Raw genomic sequence first — 23027 nt, forward strand, 5'->3', positions numbered from 1 at the left:
TATGCACATCTTTTAATGGTATTCTTTGTGTGTGTGCAAAAATTAACTAGGGACTGCGTAGGTAGCCAAAAACATGGTTTTTATACCATGGGATCCAAGAATTCCACTTTCTTTGGGATGATTTAGATTCTAACTTTTCAAGGGAATGTTTTTGGGACACATTTGTTGATAATGAAAGATCCAAACTGATGGTCTTTGCCTAATGCGACAAAATGGTGTGTAACACGAGCCCTAAAGCTCGATTGAACGTTATGGCTCGGTCAAGTGTTTTAGCTTGATCAAGGGTTAGTTTTTAACCAACGATCGAGCTTCAGTTTTAGAGTCCAAGGAGCTCAATCGAGTGCTCAAAAAAGGCTTGATTGAGCACTTAAATGGCTTGATCAAGCCATTGTTTTTTCCACCCAAACATGCCCTCTTTCGCCAAAAAGTGTAACCCAAATCCATGCTTTCACTCTGTTTCTTTCCCAAGATTCAACACTCATAAGTACTATAAGATTCTTTGATGGGAGGTAATCCTCTAACCATCTGTTTCTGCTGAAACAATCTCAAACCAGAGAAATGAAAGTGTCCAAACTGAAAGTTCCATAACCAATATTCATTAGAACATGCAATTGTAAAAGAACTAACATGATTATTATAATTCATGATTAGTGGAAAGAGTATGTTCCCTGTCATCTGCAACTTTTCTTTCAGCTTTTTACTTGGAGGTTTGTCATATATAACACCCTCTTCTCCCTAAAAAATAACCTTGTATCCTTTCTCCATTAACTAACCAACACTACTCAAATTATGTTTGAGACCAAGGATATAACATACCTATGATATTGTCTTCGGCTCCCCCTGCTTGGTTAGAATGTTGACCACTCCTTTGCCATCTACATCCACAATCTTATTAGTGCCCAACTTTACCTATGTCTTCACAAATTGTGCCAAATTGGCAACCAAATTCTTGTTTCCTAACATATGGTTATTGTAACCACTATCTAACAACCACACATTATCAGAAGGTTCATGCATGGTATGACAATCTAGGAACATGGAGTCAATATTCTCTATAGGGACATTAACTCTCTGCTTTCCTTGATCAACTATCCTCTTTCTGTAATCACGGGAACATTGACCAAATTTATTGCAATAATAACATCTCACATTTGATTTGTCGACTCTTTGATTGTTGTTGGAGCTTCTGTTATTTCTTCCACTTTCATGTTCATGCTCTTCTCTGCCATCTCTGTAAGCACAATGTCTTCTTCCTCGTCCTCTGCCTCTCGATCTACCTCCATCTCTTAAAATAGAAACTTTAATTTTGAAAGTGATTTCTAAGGTGGAATCCTTATTTTTGTATATCCTTGTTTCACAGGATAGAAGTGACCCCATCAATCCATCAGCTGTCAATGTTGCCAAATCCTTGGTTTCTTCTATGTTTGCCACTACAATATCAAACTTGGTAGACAGAGATTTGAGGATTTTCTCAATCATTGTTTGATATTCTATGTCATCACCATAATCCTTAATTGGTTTATGACAGTCAAGCCCCGATTCATGAATGAATCGATTTTTTATGTTTCTTTCATCTGCAAACTTTCAAAATCTCTCTTAGTATTCTGCAACCTAACAATATTGACCTTAGCCATACCTTTATAGCTTGTCAACAAAGTCTCGAACACTATCTTTGTTGATGACGTGGTCATAATATTCTGGAACATTGCTAGGTCTACTACTTGCTGGATAAGCAACAATGCTTGCACTTTTTTCTTTTTGTCTTTCTTCTATTATTACCTATTTGCATTAGTGAGGGCTCATTCAACTGTTTTATCTTTAAGTTCTAAAAATCCATTCGTGACATACTCTCAAACATCATGAGCCTTCAACATCGTTTTTATCTTAATAGCTCACACAATAATTTTTCCTTATAAATGAAAAAAATTATAGCTAAAAAATTATAAAATCATCTTTAAAAAATATCTCCACTTCAAATAATAATAGAAAACCCTCTTATTTTTTACTTTTTGTAAAAACCTTTTCAAAAACACACCATGTAAACTTCTTTTATTAGCTTTTATACCAAACTTATAATTTTATACAGCTTGAGTGGGCCTAATGGTTAAGAGCATGTGTTTCCTCATAAGAGGTCACAAGTTCAAAACCAGAGGGGGGTAGAGTATGTATGCCTTCGTAGACTTAGCAGTCAAATCGCTGCGCGGAGGTGGGTCCCTTGTCCCACAAACAAGGGGGTCTTATACACCAATTTGGTGTCTGGCTTGGTTGTGACCTAAAAAATGGATATTATTATTATTAAATGGATAAAATTATCCTTTTTATAAACTTTCAACAAAGGCCCTTTTAAAAACTTTTGATAAACCCCTTAATACGATAACAAAACAATTTTGGAAATTTTGGAAAAACGGTTTGGTACTCAAAACCAAAATACTTCAATATAGTTTTAAAATAAAAACCACGTGACTTTGACTTGACTTCACAAAAGGTCCGCACACCAATAATGACTTCGACTTTCCACTTTATAATGTTTAACACGGCTTTGAATTGAGGGTGGCTGTCGCACCTTTAACATTTCATATATGCGGTTGTGGTGCTGTGATGTCTCACATTGTAAACCTTAAACATGTCTTTCTGTAACGAACCAGAAAAAAATTGTAAATTTTTGTCACTTGGTTCTTTTTTACTAGTTTTAAAGGGTTCACAAAATTTATCTTTATTCTTTAATTTTGATATCCATTTGTTAGAAAAGTAGGAGAGGCAAGGTACAAAGTTCACACACTTCCACTTTATAATGCTTAACATTGTTTTTTAATTGAGGGTGGATGTGGCACTTTAGCACATTTAATAGGTTCATATGTGCGGTTGTGGCTCTTTAATGTCTTATTTTGTAAACTTTAAACATACAGTATTTCTGCAATGAAATTTAAAAAAAAAAAACTGTCTTTTACACTTGGTTTTTTTTACTAGCTTTGCAGGCTCCACAAATCTTATATTCTTTTTTTAGCTCTGATACCAAGTTGTTAGAAACACAGAGGAGGTAATGCACAAAGTTTACACACAAATAAGAACAGAAGCTGCGACTATTTTATTGATCACACAAAAACTTGTTCATTACAATGAACTTTTCTATTAATCGCACGAAAACTTGATGATTACAATTTACAATCAACCCAATGGTATTTAACTTTTTCCACTAACAACTTACTCAAAATAACTTTAAAATGCAACCACACACTAAATTCAACTTTACCCAAAAATCACTCAACTATAACTCACTTAACTTAATTAATTGACTTTCTAAATTTAAATTTAGCTATCTTTAATAAATAAGTGGGAAATGAATGCCAACGTGATTACGTGATTAAGTAGGAGGACCACGAGAGGATAGCGTTTCAGATCTTTATAAATGAAAAATAAGAACAAATGGCCATACTCTTTTTCTCCTTGAATTCCTACCGCACAATATCATCTTCAACCATTGTAGACGACTATATATGAATCCCACCGTTTTCAAAATTAAGAATAATAAGGTGGTGTGACAGAGAGCGATACTCCCACCAACTGGAAAGCTACCGCTCATTCTCTCCACCACAATTTTTCTATGAAAAAACCATCTATATAAGATATGTACTGCATATCGTATTCAATATACATATCAACTGTTGTATTATTTTCTGGAAGCATCCCCAAATTCCACGTTTAGAAAGAAAAACAGATAATCTCACATTCTGAGTTCACACATAAACAAATTTGACGCACAGCATCCTGAAATCTAGTCACGCAGACTGAACAGCCCACCACCCAATAGTGGCGTCAGTCGATGTTCCTCCAAGTAGATATAAACAACAAAAAATTAGGCATACAGACAGGCCAAATAGCTCCAACGAAATGGTTGCAAATATTGGGCATCAGGTGCCAACGAATTCCTTCCATGTAATGAGAAGGCCGATTGCAGTCATGTCTGTGGCTCCCTTCAGCCCCCACAGAGACTTTAATAGTTCCACCAGGCATCGCCCTTCAAAGCTACACAGGGGTACCATAGTCCCAAGGGGAGGCGTCAAGTTCGAATCCCTGGAGCCATCCTCCCCCAAGATCGACTGTTTGGGACAAATTAAGTTGAAGCGGAGATGGATCAAGTCGTCCAAGAACAGCGCCGAAAAGAAACCCGGGCCAACTACGGAGGGTAACTTGCTATCCCACATCATGAAGTTTATTTTCAGCAGCCGTGGAGGGGGAACGCAAGGAGATTGTGGGGCGGCCAGCGGTGGTGATTGTTCTACAGAAGAAGGTCGTAGGACGCCCTTCCCTTTGCCAGGGCAGCTCAAACGATACGTCTCGAGTTCATATGATGCTAAATTTAACGATATTTATACTCCGACACATCCATCTGTGGATCCATTGGGGTCACCGTTTAATGGGAGTTAGGGAGCAATTTGGCAAGTTAGGGATTTTTGGGTTAAAAATTATGGGATGGTTGAGTTTTTTTTGGGGGAGGACATGGGCGTGATCAAATTATTTAACTGTGATTATGTTATAATCCGCATAGAAATTATCAAAAGAATAACATAGAGGCTTTAGGGTGGTCAATTCTAGAACTTTTGCAATTGAATAAATATAGGGTTTGGGTTTGATTACACTTCAGAATTATATGTATATTTTTAAGCGTGATGAAGATAGTATTTCTTTCTTATCATAATCAGGGTATTTTGTTAAGATACTATTTGATGTGAGTATTTTGTTAAGATATTATTTAATATAAAGTTATTGAGTCAATTCCCTACCTTGATCAAACTGATATATTTAAAAATTCTGTTTTACAGATAGCAGAAACTTGTGCTCAAAGGCAGTAGAAATGATAGTACAGAACGGTATTTGAATGTAGTAAAAATCTTATTTCAAGTAACTGTTCGACTTAATTTTGATTGAAATTTGGCCAGATTTGTTTCGCAATTTTAAGTTTCAACGCTTGCAGAAATTGAGTACTGTGGGGCTTTTCCAGCATGCTGAATTTATAAATATAGCCAATTTCCAAAAAAAACGGCTCTGATAAGTATAATTTGCACTTCAAATGTATCGGAAACTGAGGACTGTCTTAAATGAGAGATAAGTGCGTTGTTGTTAATTGCGGCACCTCGCAGATAAGGTGGATTTGTAACTTGCTAAATGTAGAGTCTCGCTTCTCCAATCTTTAGCGTTTCTGCACGCGGTAAGGAAATGGCAAGCTCGGCAGATCTAAAAGAGTTAGAGCATGGAGTTGGAGTTTCTTAATTAGATTGATAATCTGTTTTCCATGGTTATTAGCTTTGTCAAACACAAAGTATGATGCATACGCATATATATTTAATGGCGACGGTGGTTAGTATAATACTAATATAATTAGCCATAGGATTTTTAAATTATAAAACACGTATTTTGAATTTTATAATTAATGAAAATATTTTTTGTTAGGTATTTCAAGGTGGTAGTGGTTGTGGAAATGAAGTGGTTAGATCCGAAGTCTTGGATTTAAATTTTGTGCTACCTTTTATTGATATCAACTAATATATTTTCTCTGAGCTCATCGAATTTTGATCAACTAATATATTTTCTCTGAGCTCATCGAATTTTGATACCTTCAACCATTGAATAATCTTGTTGGGACGTGCGGTCCGTTTCCATTCACTATGAACACCAAAACTGTAAACCATGCGCCCATTACCCAAACCAACGCTCTCGGCTTACTTCGAGGTCGCCAGTTCGAGTCCTGGGAAGCACTATGCAATTTTAGCTTCTTGAGTTTTGTAAAGCTCTCCGAAATTGGGCCCATGAGAATATTGTCCGATAAATCCAGCAACTCTAGCCCGCTGATATCGCTCGGCTGCGGAGGAATAGAGCCTCTCAGAAAATTTCTGAAGATAAACATTGAATTAAGGTTCTTGAGGTTCCTCAATTCCGTCGGCAAAATGCCTGAGAGACTCGCATCGGCGATGAAGGATATATGTTTGTTGTTTATTCCCATCACTAGGAGACAAATCGTTTTTTCGAGGAGTTGATCTCGATTCTTGCCGGAAAGAGGCATCCAACTGATGAAAGTTATGTTGAATGTGTTGGTGTAGTGGGTTATAATATAGAAAGCAAACTGAAATGCGTAAGGCAAGGAAATGTCGATTTGGAAGAGTGTGTCGAAAGTAAGTAGTTATATAACTTCGATTTGTTGTGGGTAATTTGTTAAGATTCAAGAGGATACGATCCTTGAAGAGTCAAGTATCATTTTTATAACTGAACCGTAACTTGAAGAAGACTACTCTGTAATAACTAAATATTCCTCTACTATTTTGATGATTGTTCTGAAATTTGCTTGTGAGGGAAATTGATTGTTCTGAAATTTGCTTGGTGAGGGAAATTGATATACTTTTGGGAGATGACGGATGTAGAATCTTGATAGGTAAGTCAATGAATTGCCTCCAATTAATGACCAAAAGTCATTGGTTTAATCCTGTGATAAGTGAATATAAATCATTTAAATTGTTCGTAGAAATTGAGGTGCACGAAGATTGCAACCATTGAGAATCGATTCCTTGTGTGACTTTGAACATTGATGAATTGTTGTGTGAATGAGTGTCTGAGTTGCAGGGATGTTTGAAATATTGAAGTTTAGACTAGGCAAGGCATTTACTATTTCTGGTGGCATAATGGGTTTCATGTAACCATTGTTGGATTCCTATGACATTTGTTAAACCTTGTAACATGTTTATTCTTTAGATAATTTCATTTTGAAGTTTTTTTAATCTTACTCTTATTGTTATACAAGAAGGCATGTCTTATGAACACATCCAAAGTAAATATCACCTACAATTAGTAATTGGAATTTTCAAAGCACCACTGCAAGAGCCTATTGACCCAACAACCAAGACACTTGGCGTGTGAGGATAACAATGAGGGGGAAAAGAAGATGAGGAACAGTTACTGAAAGTTGTTACAAAAGAAGGTAAAGATGAGGGGTTGATTCATGAAGATAACTCTACATAACAAAATTCAAATTTAATGTTGTTGAAATTTGAAGAAGAATCAAAGTTTTTGGAAGCACGGTTGATTAATGCGAAGATTGGTAAGCACTACACCGAGTTTGTATATCTAATGGGAACTGGTTCTGAGAAGCATATGAGAATGCTAAACCACACGGGAATGATTAAGGAACTTGAAGAAGAAAGGATTTCCTTGAAAGATGCAAAGCGTGATGAGGGTATTGTAGCAAGTGAACTAAAAGTTCAAAAAGAACTCAATGCATTGGAAAGGATAGACAATAAGAAAAACAAGCAAGTTGTGTAAAAGAAAATCCTTGTAGATAAGAATGCACCTTAAAAATTGCACAAGGAAAATATTTACTATCATGTGTATAGAAGCCAAGGTTTTGAAGAGAAATATTTGTCTTTCATGGTGTGGAAATGGAGGGAGTGTCCCAAAACATTATATACTTGGGAAGTTATACAAGTTGCTAGTAGAGAGTTTGGAGCTTTAATACTGACAAGAGAACAATCTATGAATTTAGATAAGAAATTGAAACCAACAAAGAAGTACAGTGGAAACAGAGTTTTCATAACTCTTACTCATGAGGGTATTATTGAGATAAAGAAACTTGAATGGGGACTTAGCATGTAGGGGAAGAAATGTGTTCTGACAAAAAAAATACCATCTAAAACGTCAAAATAACAGAAGGAATGAAGAGGGAGAAATCGGGAATAGAAATTGCAAATTCAGGTTGGATGAATGAGGTAATTACCCTACTAAGTTACGGGTATCTAATGCTAATGTTGGTAAGGACTACACCGAGCTTTCATATCTAATGGGAACTGGTTCTGAGAAGCATATGAGAATGCTAAACCACAAGGGAATGATTAAGGAACTTGAAGAAGAAAGGATTGCCTTGAAAGATGAAAAGCCTGATGTGGGTGTTGTAGGAAGTGAACTCAAAGTTCAAAGAGAACTCAATGCATTGGAAAGGATAGACAATAAGAAAAACAAGCAAGTTGTGTAAAACAACATCATTGTGGATAAGAATGCACCTCAAGAATGGCACAAGCAAAATATTTACTATGATGTGTATAGAAGCCGAGGTTTTGAAGAGAAAGACTTGTCTTTCATGATGTGGAAATGGAGGGAGCGTCCGAGCACATTATATTCTTGGGAAGTTATACAAGCTACTAGCAGAGAGTTTGGAGCTTTAATACTGACAAGAGAACAATCTATGAATTTAAAAAAGAAATTGAAACCAATAAAGAAGTACATTGGAAAAAATAGTTTTCATAACTCTTACTCATCAGGGTATTATTGAGATAAAGAAACTTGAATGGGGACTTAGCATGTAGGGGAAGAAATTTGTTTTGACAGAAACAAAATGCCTTCTAGAAAGTCAAAATGACAGAAGGAACGATGAGGGAGAAATTTGGAATAGAAAGTACACTTTCAGGTTGGATAACTAAGGTAAATACCTTACTAAGTTACAGGCATCAAGAAAGCCTTCAAAAGGAGATAAATAGAAGTCAAATTTTGAAGGTGAGAAGAGAAAGAAACATCATTAGATGAGATAGAAAACTCATCTAGGGATAGATTGGAGACAAAGGAAATTGTTAACTCATATAAATAGAGCCACAAAAGCGATATTTGAATTGCAGACATGAAACGAATCCATGCAACGTTGGGGCGTGATATTATTTGTGGTCTTCAAATTTGTCAAAGTATAGGAAACAGAGTGTAGCTAAAAGAAAATATAGCGAATTCCACATACAAGACCCACTCCAATGCACCAACAGGATTTGTTATCCCCACGTGGATGAGGTGAAGCTTGTCCCAGGTGAAGCCCTCATTTCAAATTTTTTCAACCCATTTTCTTAACCCAAGTACTTGGTTTCTTAGCCAATATTCATTTTCCTACTACAAGTGCTTTGTGCGTGGATGTTGAAGAGACTTATGGAAAGAGATAAGATGTGGTTCGATTCTTTTATGGAGCATTTTACCTTGGAGCATATCTTCTCGAGTGGGGCATGGAAGACGGATGCCCAAAAATGTGAATCCAAGACTATGTTGTGTGCACCATGATGTGGCGGATAAATTATGCAGTGCGCGGAGTGTTGGAAGAATCACCGCACCTCTATAGAATCCATAATTTCCACCCTAGGGATCCTAGTTATTGGCTTGTAATGTTTACCAAACCTGCAGGTTTTGGTGTAACGGCAAACCTCCACATGGTATCAGAGCTTGGACCCAGGTTCGATTCCCCCAAGTTGCGTTTGAGGGGGGGTGTTGGAAGAATCACCGCACCTCTATAGAATCCATAATTTCCACCCTGGGGATCCTAGTTACTGGCTCGTAATGTTTACCAATACCTGCAGTTTTTGGTGTAATGGAAAACCTCCACATGGTATCAGAGCTTGGACCCAGGTTCGATTCCCCCAAGTTGCGTTTGAGGGGGGGTGTTTGAAGAATCACTGCACCTCTATAGAATCCATAATTTCCACCCTGGGGATCCTAGTTACTGGCTTGTAATGTTTACCAAACCTGCGGGTTTTGGTGTAACGGCAAACCTCCACACAGAGTAGCACAAGACCACTACGATTTTGCTATGCAACTACATAGATAGGAGCACGCTATCACCAGTAGACATGGACTATGGCAAGGGTCATGACTAAGTACCAAAGTTCTGATACCTCTCCTTTGGATGGACTTGATGACATTTTTCACCACATTTTAAAGTCGATATCAGATCCATTTTCAATCAAGTTTTTGGGTTTCCACCTATGAAATATCTCTGATGCTTGGCAAAGTGAGGATACCTGGACCCAATATGTTTTACACTCCAATTAAATGTAGAATCGGCTCCGCCCATCCATTGGGGTTTTTCAAATGGATGTGCTCAGAGTTTCCAATAAGGCCAGACCCAATCCCACTTTATGTTTGATTTAAATCTGATATCATATCCACCACATCAGAATTCTTGTTATGAGCCTTGTTTAAATCTGTGATACCGCCCCGGACCTAATTTCTTTCAAAAATTCAATTTATTATGGCTCAAATCCTCCCGCTATCGGATGTTGCCCTGTCATGAGAAACTTCATTAATTTCTACCACGCTTTGTCTCAGTCTCGGAGTATTTGACCATTACAGTGAACGCCATGGTAACCCAATCTGGAAAAGGCATGCCCATGTTGTGAATAATATCTGAATGCAAACTTATTGTGGGGCTTTATTGCACTCATCACTTATCTTTCGAGCGTTTAGGTTACCTGAATATATTTTCTTGGTGCCAAAACTCATTGGTATGGTCTATGGGAAAATTATACACCCTATTAAATTTCTTGGATGGTGCCAATTTTTTCCACTATGTAGCATGCCAAAGGTGTTAAAATTGGATGCATTTGTGTCCTTTCTTTAGCATCGTAACTAATTTGTTACAACTTTATCCTTCGTTTGCTATCACCACATAGTTGTTAGAGAAAACCAGTTCTTGCTATGTAAAAATTGGTGTTTTTGTTATCTTCTCTTAATTGTAGATTTATGAGGCTTTTTCCTGGATTGAAGGCATCAGTCCTTATCACTTTTGTCCTTAAAAATGTATTATCATTCACCTCTTTTGTCCTGAAGTTTTACCCTTGAATGATGTCTTCTTTGTATGACAAAAAAATCTAGAAAATGTTAATGCTTCTGTAGTTTCTGAAGATATCATTATCAAGCCGGCTCCAATTTCGATTCCAAGACACATCCCTAGACCTACTCCCATACCAACCCTCACACCTTCCTTAAACCAAGATAGCTCTCCCCATGCTTCTCCACCTCTTTCAACGTAAAAGGCTTTGTTGCAGTAAAACGATTCAATATCATGGTAGCCATTGAAATCTTTGACTTCTAAATAGAATCTATTTTCTGATTTTTCCTATTGAACATAGAAATATTATAACAATTAAAATGAGAAAATGTGGTACTGCAATAGAAAATGCAATGATATCTCTAACCATTTTTAGTAATCGTACTCAATAATTGTAAAGAATTTGGATAGTGTCTCTGATGTCAAACTACAATTACAATTAGTTTGGTTTCTACTTGTAGGTAGCATTGGAATTGGAGGTGGAGGTAAAAAAAATAGGGACAGGCATAGAGATTTCCAAATAATATATATTCAAATTTTATGACTCAATTTTCAATTTTAATTAATTTCCAATGTAATGCAAAGTTTTCAATTTTTAATGGTTGCAAAATTTTAGTTTCCAATTTATTTTTTCATTTTTAATTTCTTTTCTTTCCAATTTAATGGACATGAACACTATTTTGTTGTGGAAATTAAAAAAACACATAAACAATGCTCGAATTGAAGTAGAAAACAAAACTTCTTTATCTCTTGTTAACACACTTTCTTTGTTCACATGAAGCAGTATATATATAAAGATAGTATTAGATCAAACAATTGACAAAGTATGTACATAATTAGATTCTAGAGAATAATATGCAACTAGTAGCGGCATTAAATTCATTGCTACTGAGTGCATATTGATAACCTTAGATGTTCTCAAGTGTTGTATGATGCATTAAATATTTTGGGCAGACTTACAAAAGAAAGATGTCCATGTAATTTCCAGGTTGTTGTTCTTTTCATGGATGGATATAGAGTATATGTGGTATGTAGCCTAGTTGACTTGTGTAGGGGTTGGTCCTAACAAGTCACAAGGTTTATTTCCATAGGACTCTTGATCTCTCCTCACCCAACAGGGTCTCTGTTCTATTTGCAGGGGACCCTTGATCTTTCCTCACCCAAGGTAAGCTTATGACATCATGGAGCCATATCGTCTCTCTTGATGAAGTAAAAAAGGATAAACCCATCCCTAGATAGTGGAGAATATCCAATTGAACAATTTTTTTGTTTTGTTTTGTCAGTCATCCTCTTTATTTTATTTTTAGAAGAGTTAAAAATTTTCACTTTAACAAATTATAAACATACCTCTATAACTTAGGTTTGAAAATTTTGGAACATACATTGAATCTTTCAAACCAAGTACTTGGTTTCTTAGCCAATATTCATTCGCCTACAATAGGTGCTTTGTGCGTGGATGTTGAAGAGACTTATGGTAAAGCAATAAGATGTGGTTCAATCCTTTTTTGGAGCATTGTAGCTTGGAGCATATCTTCTCAAGTGGTGCATGGAAGAGGAATGCGCAAAAGTGTGAAACCAAGACTGTGTTACACGCACGTGATGTGGAGGAGAGATTGTGTAGTACGCAGAGTAGTACAAGACCACGATTTGTCTACACAACTACATAGACAGGAGCACCTTATCCCAAGTAGACATGGACTACAAAAAGGGTCATGACTAAGTACCAAAGTTATGATAACTCTGCTTTGAATGGACTCGATGACATTTTTCACCACATTTTAACGTTGATATTGGATCTGTTGGCCATCAGGTTTTTGGGTTTCCATCTTTGTAATATCGTTGATGCTTAACAAAGTCAGGATACCTAGACCCAGTATGTTTTACACTCCAGTTAAATGCAGAATCAGCTTCGCCCAACCATCAGTTTTTTTCAAACAGATGTGCTCAGAGTTTCTGGTAGGCCTGGATATTATCCCACTTTATGTTTGATTTAAATCTGATATTGGATCCACCACATCGGAACTCTTGTTATGACCATTGTTTAAATCTTCGATACCGCCCAAGACCCGATTTCTTTCAAAAAATTAATTTATTATGACCCAAATCGTCCCTCTATCGGATGTTTAACAGTCATCGTAATTTTTGGTTATATATCCATTCAAATTTTTTGATAGTCATACTTTATGTTTTGGATTCAAACTTTTTGAAAGTTTTATGTATCACTACAAAGACTAAGTACATATGCATCGAAATATTAATATTGATTTCGAATCTCATGGAAAAATGGTTTATTGAACTTTATATTTAGTATGTCAATGCATATCTTAATTGAGTTATCACATTAGCATTTGTGTTTTGGACTTCAAAATTTTTAAGCTTGGCGGGGTAGCGTGTCTAGCTAATGCTTGTGTTGGCGCTCAGATAATTCTTGTTACTGGACACTTATAACGTTAAATGTTTCAACAGTCTCCTGAGCCTACACCGAGAAAAGTAGCCCTAAGCTCCATTAATTTTTAAATTTCCTTCATTTATAGTTAAGTTTTAGTGGTTATCACAAGCCTAGTTAACCCATCATTGCATGCACAGTGATCATCCCGGCTACTATACTCAAAACCTTAATTAATGAGAAACATTAAGTTAATGAACCTACACCATAGGCACCATATTCCATACTCTTTAGATCAGCCCTTACAACTTGGAGAAAACAAGGAAAGAGGACATACCATTATCAAAACTCTTGACAACCCCACACAAGCATTAATGGAGCATTGATATGAAATTATTATGACTAGCATGGCTATGAATCATGATCATATTCCAATAGATGAAATCAAAGTGCTACTAACCCCTTTATTCAACATGCATATCTAATTATATTAGCCTTATACAATTCTTATGACATGCATGGTATATATCTTAAACCATTGAATATATAGTTAGACGCATTATTCCCTAGATGTTTTGCATGCACTAATATCTCATGCCAATAACCATTTCAAACACTAATATATATGACAAACTCATGAAGATGAGTTTATATAAGCATTAATGAAATCATTACCTACCTACTCTATTGGGATTATTGTCTCAATCCTACACATATCTCTTCCACAGAAGTTTACCACTGAGTTACCACTTATGTTAAAAGAGTGACAACATATCCAGTATTGCATCTACCCACATTTCACATTCCTCTACTAAATTTAACTTGGACTATATTAATTTCATATGTATTCATATCAAAATATCTCATATAAGAAATTAACACAGGTAATCTACTCATTCATAATGGGCACATGAAATCCATTCAGTCCTTCTCATGGTGAGGAAACTTAAGCAAATTTTCTTAGAGACAAACTGAAATTATAAGAGAGAGGGGAAGAAAACAACACGTCAAACATTCCACGCATACGAAACCATCTAAAACAACACTTGGAGAGAGAAGCACCACCACCCAACCATAAATCACCTCTGATTCCCCCTGAGTCGAGGTTATTTCCATGGATCAAATACCTCCAATTGATCTATGCAATGGGTAATTAATACCCTCTTTCATGATATAGTGTCCATTATCGGCGTCTAGCTTTCATGGATTTTTTTATCAATTTTCCTAGGCCTTTCTCAGAAAATCTTGCCTTTATCTCCTGCAAGGCATTTCCTCATAAAATCTTGCGTTTATCTCCCTCAAAGATTTTATGTTTTTTCCTTGATGGATATCTATCTCCAATCCATCCGATGGATATTTATCTCCAATCCATCCAAACTTATCTAGAATCACATCTAGAAGCTTTATCATGAAATATTTATCCTATCCCATTCCTCAATGGGATTTGGCAAGAATATCATCTCTTGGTGTCTTGCTTTTCCAAGTGATTTATTTATTAATTTATTTAATAATATATTTGTTTTCCATATTACATATCACACCTAGATTTTCTCAGCTTAGGTTACAATAGTCTAACACACAAGGGAGGGGTGTTACATACTCCCCCCCTTAAATTTTACACCATCCTCATTGTATTACTGCATCATGTCCTCATTCACACGTAGTTGTCTTCTAAATCCATGGCTCTCATTGCCTCCCCATCTGCTTCAAGTCTACCGACATATTTCGGTTACAAGTAGTGCTCCAAGCACATCTCCTTCCATAGCTACTTGTAACATTGTTTCTAAACAATTTGTAAGAAACTTTAGATGAAAGTATTCAACTATGTTTACCATGATCAACATCATAATTTGTTACTTAATACTACTAAAATAGTTATGGCCTATATTGCCCATTATTTAGTTTGTTTGAAGGAATGCATGTCTCTCCCTTACATTCTTCCAAGCCTTGGTGTTCTTGTCGAACACTTGCTTTCTACACTTTCTCTGCATACAACAAGTCAGCTAGCCTATGAATAAAATATCATATCAGGTTAGCTCACACATAACCATCAAAACCATATTTATGCATCAGAATCATAATCTCATTTATGTCAAACTGCAAATAAACCACTCTTACTTATCCTTCCTTTTTCTGTGCAACCTCCAGGTCGGTTGCCCCACCAGACACCTACACAATGTCTTCATGCATACCTGCACACAAAGTGTATTACACACATAACTATGCATATCATATTTTAATCATGCAATGCATCTATCCATACTAACACCATATGTAGTGCTTGTAGATATTACAATCTGTACCACTACACATCATACCAAGGTCCATAGCATCACTTGCATGGCATACACTATATCCACATGTTTCCAACCATATTAGTATCATGCCAAATATTCCTTCATCTATTTCTGATAAGGAGAACAAATTGTGCTCAATTTAGAAGAAAGTTAATGAACATGTTCCATTTCTACAAGAAAGTTTTATGTCATACTATTCAACAGCAAATCATTTTTTGATTTCATGTGGTTGTAACACAATATCATTGTAATAGTATAAAAGTATTCATGCATATTTTCATCTTAATCATACCTTCTGCTTAATGTTCTAAAGAAGACTATTAACTCATAGATTTTGAAGTTTAATAATCATTAGATCAACACTCCATACTTAAATAATTCATCTCATGTGATTTACTATTTCCCTCATTATGCCTCAATATTTTGTTGGCCATGCATAATCCAATGTAGGTAAAGTCTCATTCAATAACCAGTATGCACCTACATACATTTCCCAAATAGGAGTTATAAGTGAAAACTTATACTATTCCCCACTTCACGTCCTTAAGACTAAGGGATTGGTTATCCTCTCTTACTTGATGCATGTTTTATGCTAACATCAGATTATTATAAGCGGTAATTTTGCAAAATTGTTTTGCTTTAGCCAATTTCTACTTACTAAGAGGCATTTTCACATCCAACAGACAATCTCATTCCTGATTTAGGTCAGATTATCATGTACTTTACGACTCTTTCTTTATTCAATTGGAATCCCATAGATTCCAACCTATGCATGTTCAATTAACTGTTAGACACATACATGGTAGAAACAATAGATGAATGATAAGCATGAGTGAGTCTCTATTATTAACAAATGATATACATTTATAGTACATTCATATGACCTTTGGTTTCGTATTCCAAGGTCTCTTGGACTTCCTTAGACTATTATGCTTCCACACCAACCCTTAGAGGATTAGGTGTCCAACATTCCCCCCCTTAATCCGAAGGGATATGTATGAGTCCAAGAAGAGAGCTATAATACAAAATGTGCGAAAATGCATGGCAGCACTAGGCTGAATGTGCTCTCTAAAATGTTGGTATAAGGGGGGTGGTTTAAGGATGACCACCAGCATTGGAACGCTTAGTGTAGTTCCCAGAACTCTTCCAAGTTTGGCATGAAGCTCAGGTCTTCTGCTAGAGGAAGTGCTCCTGATGTTTTGAAGAGGGAAACCTTCAACCATGAAAGGGATGTCTCGCCCCGCATAAAAGGGAGAACCTCAACTTGAAAAGGGAGGTCTCAATCTGTGATGGTTTAAGGATTACCAACAACTCTAGAATGCTTAGTGAAATTCCTCGAACTCTTCCAAAACTGGCAAGAAGTTGAAGTCTTCTACTAAATGAAGTGTCCTCAATTCTTTGAAGAGGCATCACCAAGTGAAGGCATGATCAGGGGCATCTTTGTCTCTGGCTACAACTCTGAATTTGGTATGGCAGGTTGTGGCTAAGGCTCGCTTGATGTGGCTTTGGGGCGTGTAGATGATCATCATCCCCCCCCCCCCCCTGTCAGATACAAGGTGAGATGATGGAGAAAACTCAACTGCAAGACTATTCAATACTCTAGAACAAGTTCGGAAATATGACTGAAATATCTTCTTGGTTGTTGATGCCCATTGCCAAGAAGCTATCCATCCAAGATGAATCTTTGTTCTTGCAGGAGGCTTGTGTTTGAAGCATCTGTTTGAAGAATGACTGGTTTTATGACAATTCTTACATGGGTGAAGATCAAAACGGTGATCTTTCATATGACCAACTCAGTCACAATGTTGGCATTTCACAATCTATTGTTGTTGCTGTGGAAGAGGAGAAAAATTTGGAAAAACTAAAGGTGGACTGTCATGAAGGAATCCAGCACTCTGAAACTGGATGGGCTTTGAGTAATCTGGAATATGAAAGGACATGCCCTTATCATATCCAAGACCAGTTTTGTGCTTGTTGTGGATAAGATCTTCCCAAGGTTTGATGATGGGCTTGGGAAGTGTAGATTGAATTTCTTATTGTGCATGCAATTTTGTTGCTTCATTGGAAAATGGATCTGAATCAACTGCAATATTATTGATTTGTTGCTTAATGGTGTCTATTTCAATGTTCTAAACAGAGACAAGTTGAGAATGATGACTCCATTGCTGTAATTCTGCTCACTGAAACTGAGATTCAAGCTCCAAAAAGTCTATTTTTTCTTGTGTATTCTGCAGACATGTCTTAATATCACGAAGAGTGCTATTGCTAATCTTTGTTATGTCTTCAATAGTAGATTGTATCATAGTTTTGAGAGACTCTAATACACCGCCAATTAGAGCCATAACAAGTACACCACTATTAACATCAAAGTGTAATAGTTCTAATGGCAGGAAATGACTTAACTCTCCTCCAAAAAATACTACTTTTAATTTTCAACTTTCTACCTTCATGATTAGATAAAAAAATGATTAAAAATACTTCAATACCAACATCAATATACTATGTCAATACTTCAATCTAAGAATATAAGCTAATGGCAGTAGAATAGGAAATATGGTGTAGCTAATGGAGGATGTCTACCTTATTTCTTTATGAAATTTTGCTGAGTAGAAGGTGTAAACTTTCAGTCTAAGATGGCACTAGCCTATACCTATTATCGACAACAAATGTATGAGAAATATGTTAAGATTTATGCAGAACTTACATCTGTAGCGGTGGCTAGCTTTCTTAGTTTCAATGAATCACCATTGGTTGAACCAATACGGATCAATGATGGAGTTGAAGAGAACAAAGAAGCATTAATGAAGTCGTGTGGTGAGGAAGATGATGATTTCCAAATTATAGAATATCAGGGCCAGAAAGGGAATGTAGTGGCAATATATAAACCTGGTATATTCTACTACTTTGGTTTGAGGCGGGTTCATCATGACAATGCGAAAGCATTATCATGGTTTCTTAAAGCAGTTGAGAGGGGAGACTCAAATTCGATGGATTTCTCAATGTACAAAGAAGTCTTTGCATCACTCTGATCAACCCCACTTCCAATCCCATATAAAAAACCAAGTGTGGATTGGGCATGCGCATAACCACCGTCTGCAGCAAGATGAAGATCTGATGTGGCTTCTTTCATGAGTTTTGGCTCACCCTCACTGACGGCAAACATCATTTTATTCACACCAGATATATACAACCCCGTATCTATCGATGAAATATTCTCTAGGGTTTAAGCTTGCACATCCTTTCATCTTCCCTTCCTCCTCATCAAGAAATCCTTGTTCTCACTATTTATAAAGCGAGAAGGGTTTGGAACGCATAAAATCTGAGAAAACTCCAGATTACAAAAGCTATTATCAGCATGCATCCATTACACACGCGATCAAAAGGGTAAATCTTGAAGCGACCCTCAAATTCTATTTGTTATTAAATCACATTTGCGTGGTTGATCTCTTGTCAAAATTAATTGTTGTGTCTCTCATAACCGAGGTAATCGAGAATAATTCGAGCACCAGACGTGGCACAAGAAGGATTCCAAGGCATCTGCAATGGCGTTATATGCTCTACCTCTTTAATAGGCGGTGGTTTTCATAGAGATAGTCTAACACACACCGAAAATTTGAGTGCAAAGTTACAGTGAGCCTTGGGAGGCCAAGGAATCAATAGAGGCATTATAACACAATAGCGCAGAAGTGTTGAAACGCTTCTGACACGGAGCAGAAATGTCAGAACTAATTATTTATGACACAATGTATCCTAGCCCAAACAAAGGAATACAACCCTTCAAGGTTCAGTCTTTAATGCACAGGCAACATGTACTATATACGGTTCCACTCTCAACACAATACGCCACTCAATGATTTTTATATACCATAAAAACTTCAAAACATATACGAGTTCAATGACTTCCAACTAATTTGCAGAGATGGGCCATAAAAACTCACCACGGCATTTAATCAAACATAGTCCTGTTCTAAGTGTTCACTTTGGGCATGGTTCACCATGGTTCTCGGCTTTCTACGACCCTGAACAATCGAAGAATTTAAACTTGCAACAAGATCCACGTATTCGTGTTTATTTTCTTCTATGACATTAAATAGCACCACGCATCTGCTGCGTACCTCCAGGAAATACCAGATAATACAACCCAAAACTCTCCAACCATTATACTACAACTGCATTCAGGCGAATGTGCATTCCTCTTGTTCCATCCCACGATCACAGGGAATAACTTTGGAGAAAAGTCACTATGGCCCAAGCATTACTACACTGATTCCAATAAGGGAAATGCGTGAAATACAAAAAAGCACAAGACAAGGGCACATTGCACTCTCGTTGACATCCAACTTAGAATCAATCTCACATGGAATGCAAAATTGATGGCAGAACTGACCTGCACAGAAAGGCCATAAAACAAGTGGCTAAAATATGAGCAGGGCAGAATATCGCCCACTCTGATACCATGTTAGACACATGCATGGAAGAAACAACATATGAATGATAAGCATGAGTGAGTCTATTATTAACAAATGAAATACATTTATAGTACATTGATATGACCTTTGGTTTCGTATTCCAAGGTCTCTTGGACTTCCTTAGACTATTCAGCTTCCACACCAACCCTTAGAGGATTAGGTGTCCAACATTAATTATGCATAATTTTCTAATAAAGTTTTGTGTCCTTCATTAAGGTGTATTTAGATCATTTTCTAGGGAGTCTCTCTTCCCCATACTATACTATCCAACAACCTGTATGTTTATTATTTTTGTAATGATTAGTTTTTGTTTGCTCTTATATTCATTTAATGATTGTTAAGACATCATAGTTTAATCTTGGATTTCATAGTGTACACATAAGAGTGTTTACCCATTGCTTAAGTTTTGAATTTTCACAATATCCTTTCAATCATGTTATAGTGTACACATAAGAGTTTTTATCCATTGCTTAAGTTTTGAATTTTAACAATATCCTTTCAATCATGTTATAGTGTACACATAAGAGTGTTTATCCATTGCTTGAGTTTTGAATTTTCACAATATTTAAAATTCCTTATCTAGGAGGGAACTCAATAAAAGTACCTTTATATCATGTTATTTCTTCACTTTATCATGTAATCATACCAAAGAAATATTGTGGTAACCACTTGACCATCATCTCATCATTATTTAGACAACAATTTTATTCATCCAATCACAAACAATTTCTAATAGCCATATGCAACATAGCATGTCATCAATTCTTCATGCCATATTCATATAACATAACCATAATAAAATCTATCACCATCCTTTTAAGCCCCTTATTCATTATGGCCTATAGTTTTTTGTGTGTTTCCAAAGTTAATAATAGCTTAGTTTTGAAACTTCCACACACATAACCACCATATTTTTTTTCCATTTCACATCATTTGATAATAAACTAACTTAGGTTCAATTTTTTTTCCAAGCTAATCAACACATTAACTTATAGTTGTCTTGTGGTATTATTCAATATCAGTTTTTTTTTTTATTTGGAGGGTAACCATGGAACTTCCTTAATAGAATTTAAACTCAAAAATTGTAACACAATTTCCCAAAATTTTAAACCAAGCCACTTAATCTTTTAAATGTGTTTTATCCTACGTTTTGTTTCCTTTTCGTTGATAAATAGTCAAACAATTGTATCTTAAAATTCATTTCCAGTCTTCATCTCTTCATCTTTGTCATATCATAAGCCTATAACATCGATATAACACATCGATTTCATTTCCACAGGCATTCATTGTTGCAAAGATAATCGGGATAATAGAGAGATTAAACCAATAAAAAAAATCTAATTGTACTCTATAAAACCTTCAATTTCCATAATTTTAAACATGAAAAGCTATATTACCAGGCACATCTTACCAATGTCCATTTAATAATTGTTCCCTAACTGTTATTGCATGTTCAAAACCAGACCAGATGGTCTAGTCAAATAACTAACTAGCTTATTAAGGTGTTGATAGACACCCCCTATTGGCCTACTCCATCCAAAAAATTAATCGGCACGATTATAGTGAAAAACTTTTATTCATACTCGTCAAAGACCGATGAAAACTGGAAAACTCTGTAGCGTAAACCATTCTTTAAGCTTTTGGCACTCACTTCTAGCAACTCTGACTTTAACTCAGACGTGTGGCTAGGTAGAGCTGAATCAGGAGTACTGAGAAGGCTCAAGTGATTTGATATTCACCCTATGAGTGACATCAGTTAAATATTTATTAGACTAAGGTATTACAGAATCATGTGCTGTTGTGTGTTCTGTGTTATTGAAGCAACGGATTGATCAAATTTCCAATACACAAACATTAAAATTGAAAAGACAACAGAGAAATATAGTAAACAACACAAAAACACAAACAATTTTAATAAGGATTTCACCCTATTCTCCAGGGCTATGTCTTCGGTCCAGCTTTCAGTGGTGGCCTTGTTTTATTGTTTCTTTAAGCAGAAAAATTACAATACAGGGACTTAATGTGAGTTCTCCTGAAGCAGGTTTTCTTGGCAGGGTGGGTCTTGGATTCCCCAAGCCACTGGAGTACACAGACTCTTCTTCTTCCTACCAGCTCTGTAACCTTCTCGTCTACAGTGGAAAGAGCCAAATGTGATGCTCAGTCCGGACAGATTCCTCTATGGGAAGGCTTGAATCTGCAAGCTCTCTAGTGCTCGATGTTGCCTCTGGTCAGCTTGGCCCTCTTTCTCTTCTGCTTTGCTTTACTATTCTCTATGTTCAGTCCTCCTCTTAGGGTTCATTGTTACACTTCGTCTCTCAACTTTTGTCTTTCTGTGTCTAACTTGACTAATTCGACTATCTCTGTTCATGGCTTTAGCCATTCGTCCCCTATGCCTGTTCAGTTCCTCTTCTGCCTGTCGATTCACCTTCTGCAGCTGCGCTTGGAGTTCCCTGTGTTCGGCATCATCATGAACGCTCAGGGAGTGGCCACATGTCCTCCTCTAAATGGTGCCAGCCTACTTCGTCGGTTCGTTTCTTTAGTTACATCATGGATGCGTTCTTCCTCCACTATGGCAGTCAAACGGATTCCAAATCCCTTTAAAACGTGCCTTAATTCCCTGTCGATTCTACTTCCTCCATCGGGCGCGATCTCAACCGTCCGATCTAGGCCCTCTAGATCCGATGCCATACGCACATTTCGTGCGATTGGCTTGCTCGACCGATAGCACGAGATCAACGGCGATTTTCTCTCACCTCCGCCTGCCACGCGTTGATCGATGTATGGAATCGCTCCGCTCTTGTCCAAAACCTCTTACCGTTCAAGGGCACCCTGATCAAAACCGCCGATTTCCAGAGTGTGGGTCCCACCATTTGTATTTAGCGCTTTTCCCCTTTTCACCTGCAGTCCTCCAGTTTCCCCATGCAACCAAGTGCTCGGGATTTTCCTTCATGGCCCTATTTGCCTAGATATGCGTGATTAGCACTAATCGCGCATCAAAAATCACTTCCTTTTCCCATTCCGGGGCTCCCAGGGGCTACTTTGGCCTCCTGCGCGGTCTCCATGGGCCTCGGTCAGCGCGCTTTTACCAAGGTCCTCATCTTTCCACGTTTGCTGCCATTGCCACTGGTTCAGGGTGTTTTTGATCGCTATTTTGGATTTCTTTAGAGATTTGTTCGACCTGATACAGTCATGGTTCTTTGACAGTCTTCTATGGATCCGATTCTGATCACGGCCTTCCCGCTGAGTGTTACAGGGAA

At 36.8% G+C, this 23027-nt stretch overlaps 1 protein-coding gene across 1 annotated transcript; it reads left to right on the forward strand.

Moving 5' to 3' along the window:
• Positions 1-3712: 3712 nt before the first annotated feature.
• On the forward strand, positions 3713-4634 carry LOC149265069 (uncharacterized). Its single transcript, XM_089391327.1, has one exon. The coding sequence runs from the start codon at positions 3889-3891 to the stop codon at positions 4423-4425; it is 537 nt and encodes a 178-aa protein (XP_089247453.1). The 5' UTR covers positions 3713-3888; the 3' UTR covers positions 4426-4634.
• Positions 4635-23027: the final 18393 nt, after the last annotated feature.

The sequence above is a fragment of the Pinus tabuliformis genome, chromosome 6 (genome assembly GCF_031772625.1).
Source record: "Pinus tabuliformis cultivar Carrire ecotype Pingquan chromosome 6, CPIR1, whole genome shotgun sequence".
Classification (NCBI taxonomy): domain Eukaryota; kingdom Viridiplantae; phylum Streptophyta; class Pinopsida; order Pinales; family Pinaceae; genus Pinus; species Pinus tabuliformis.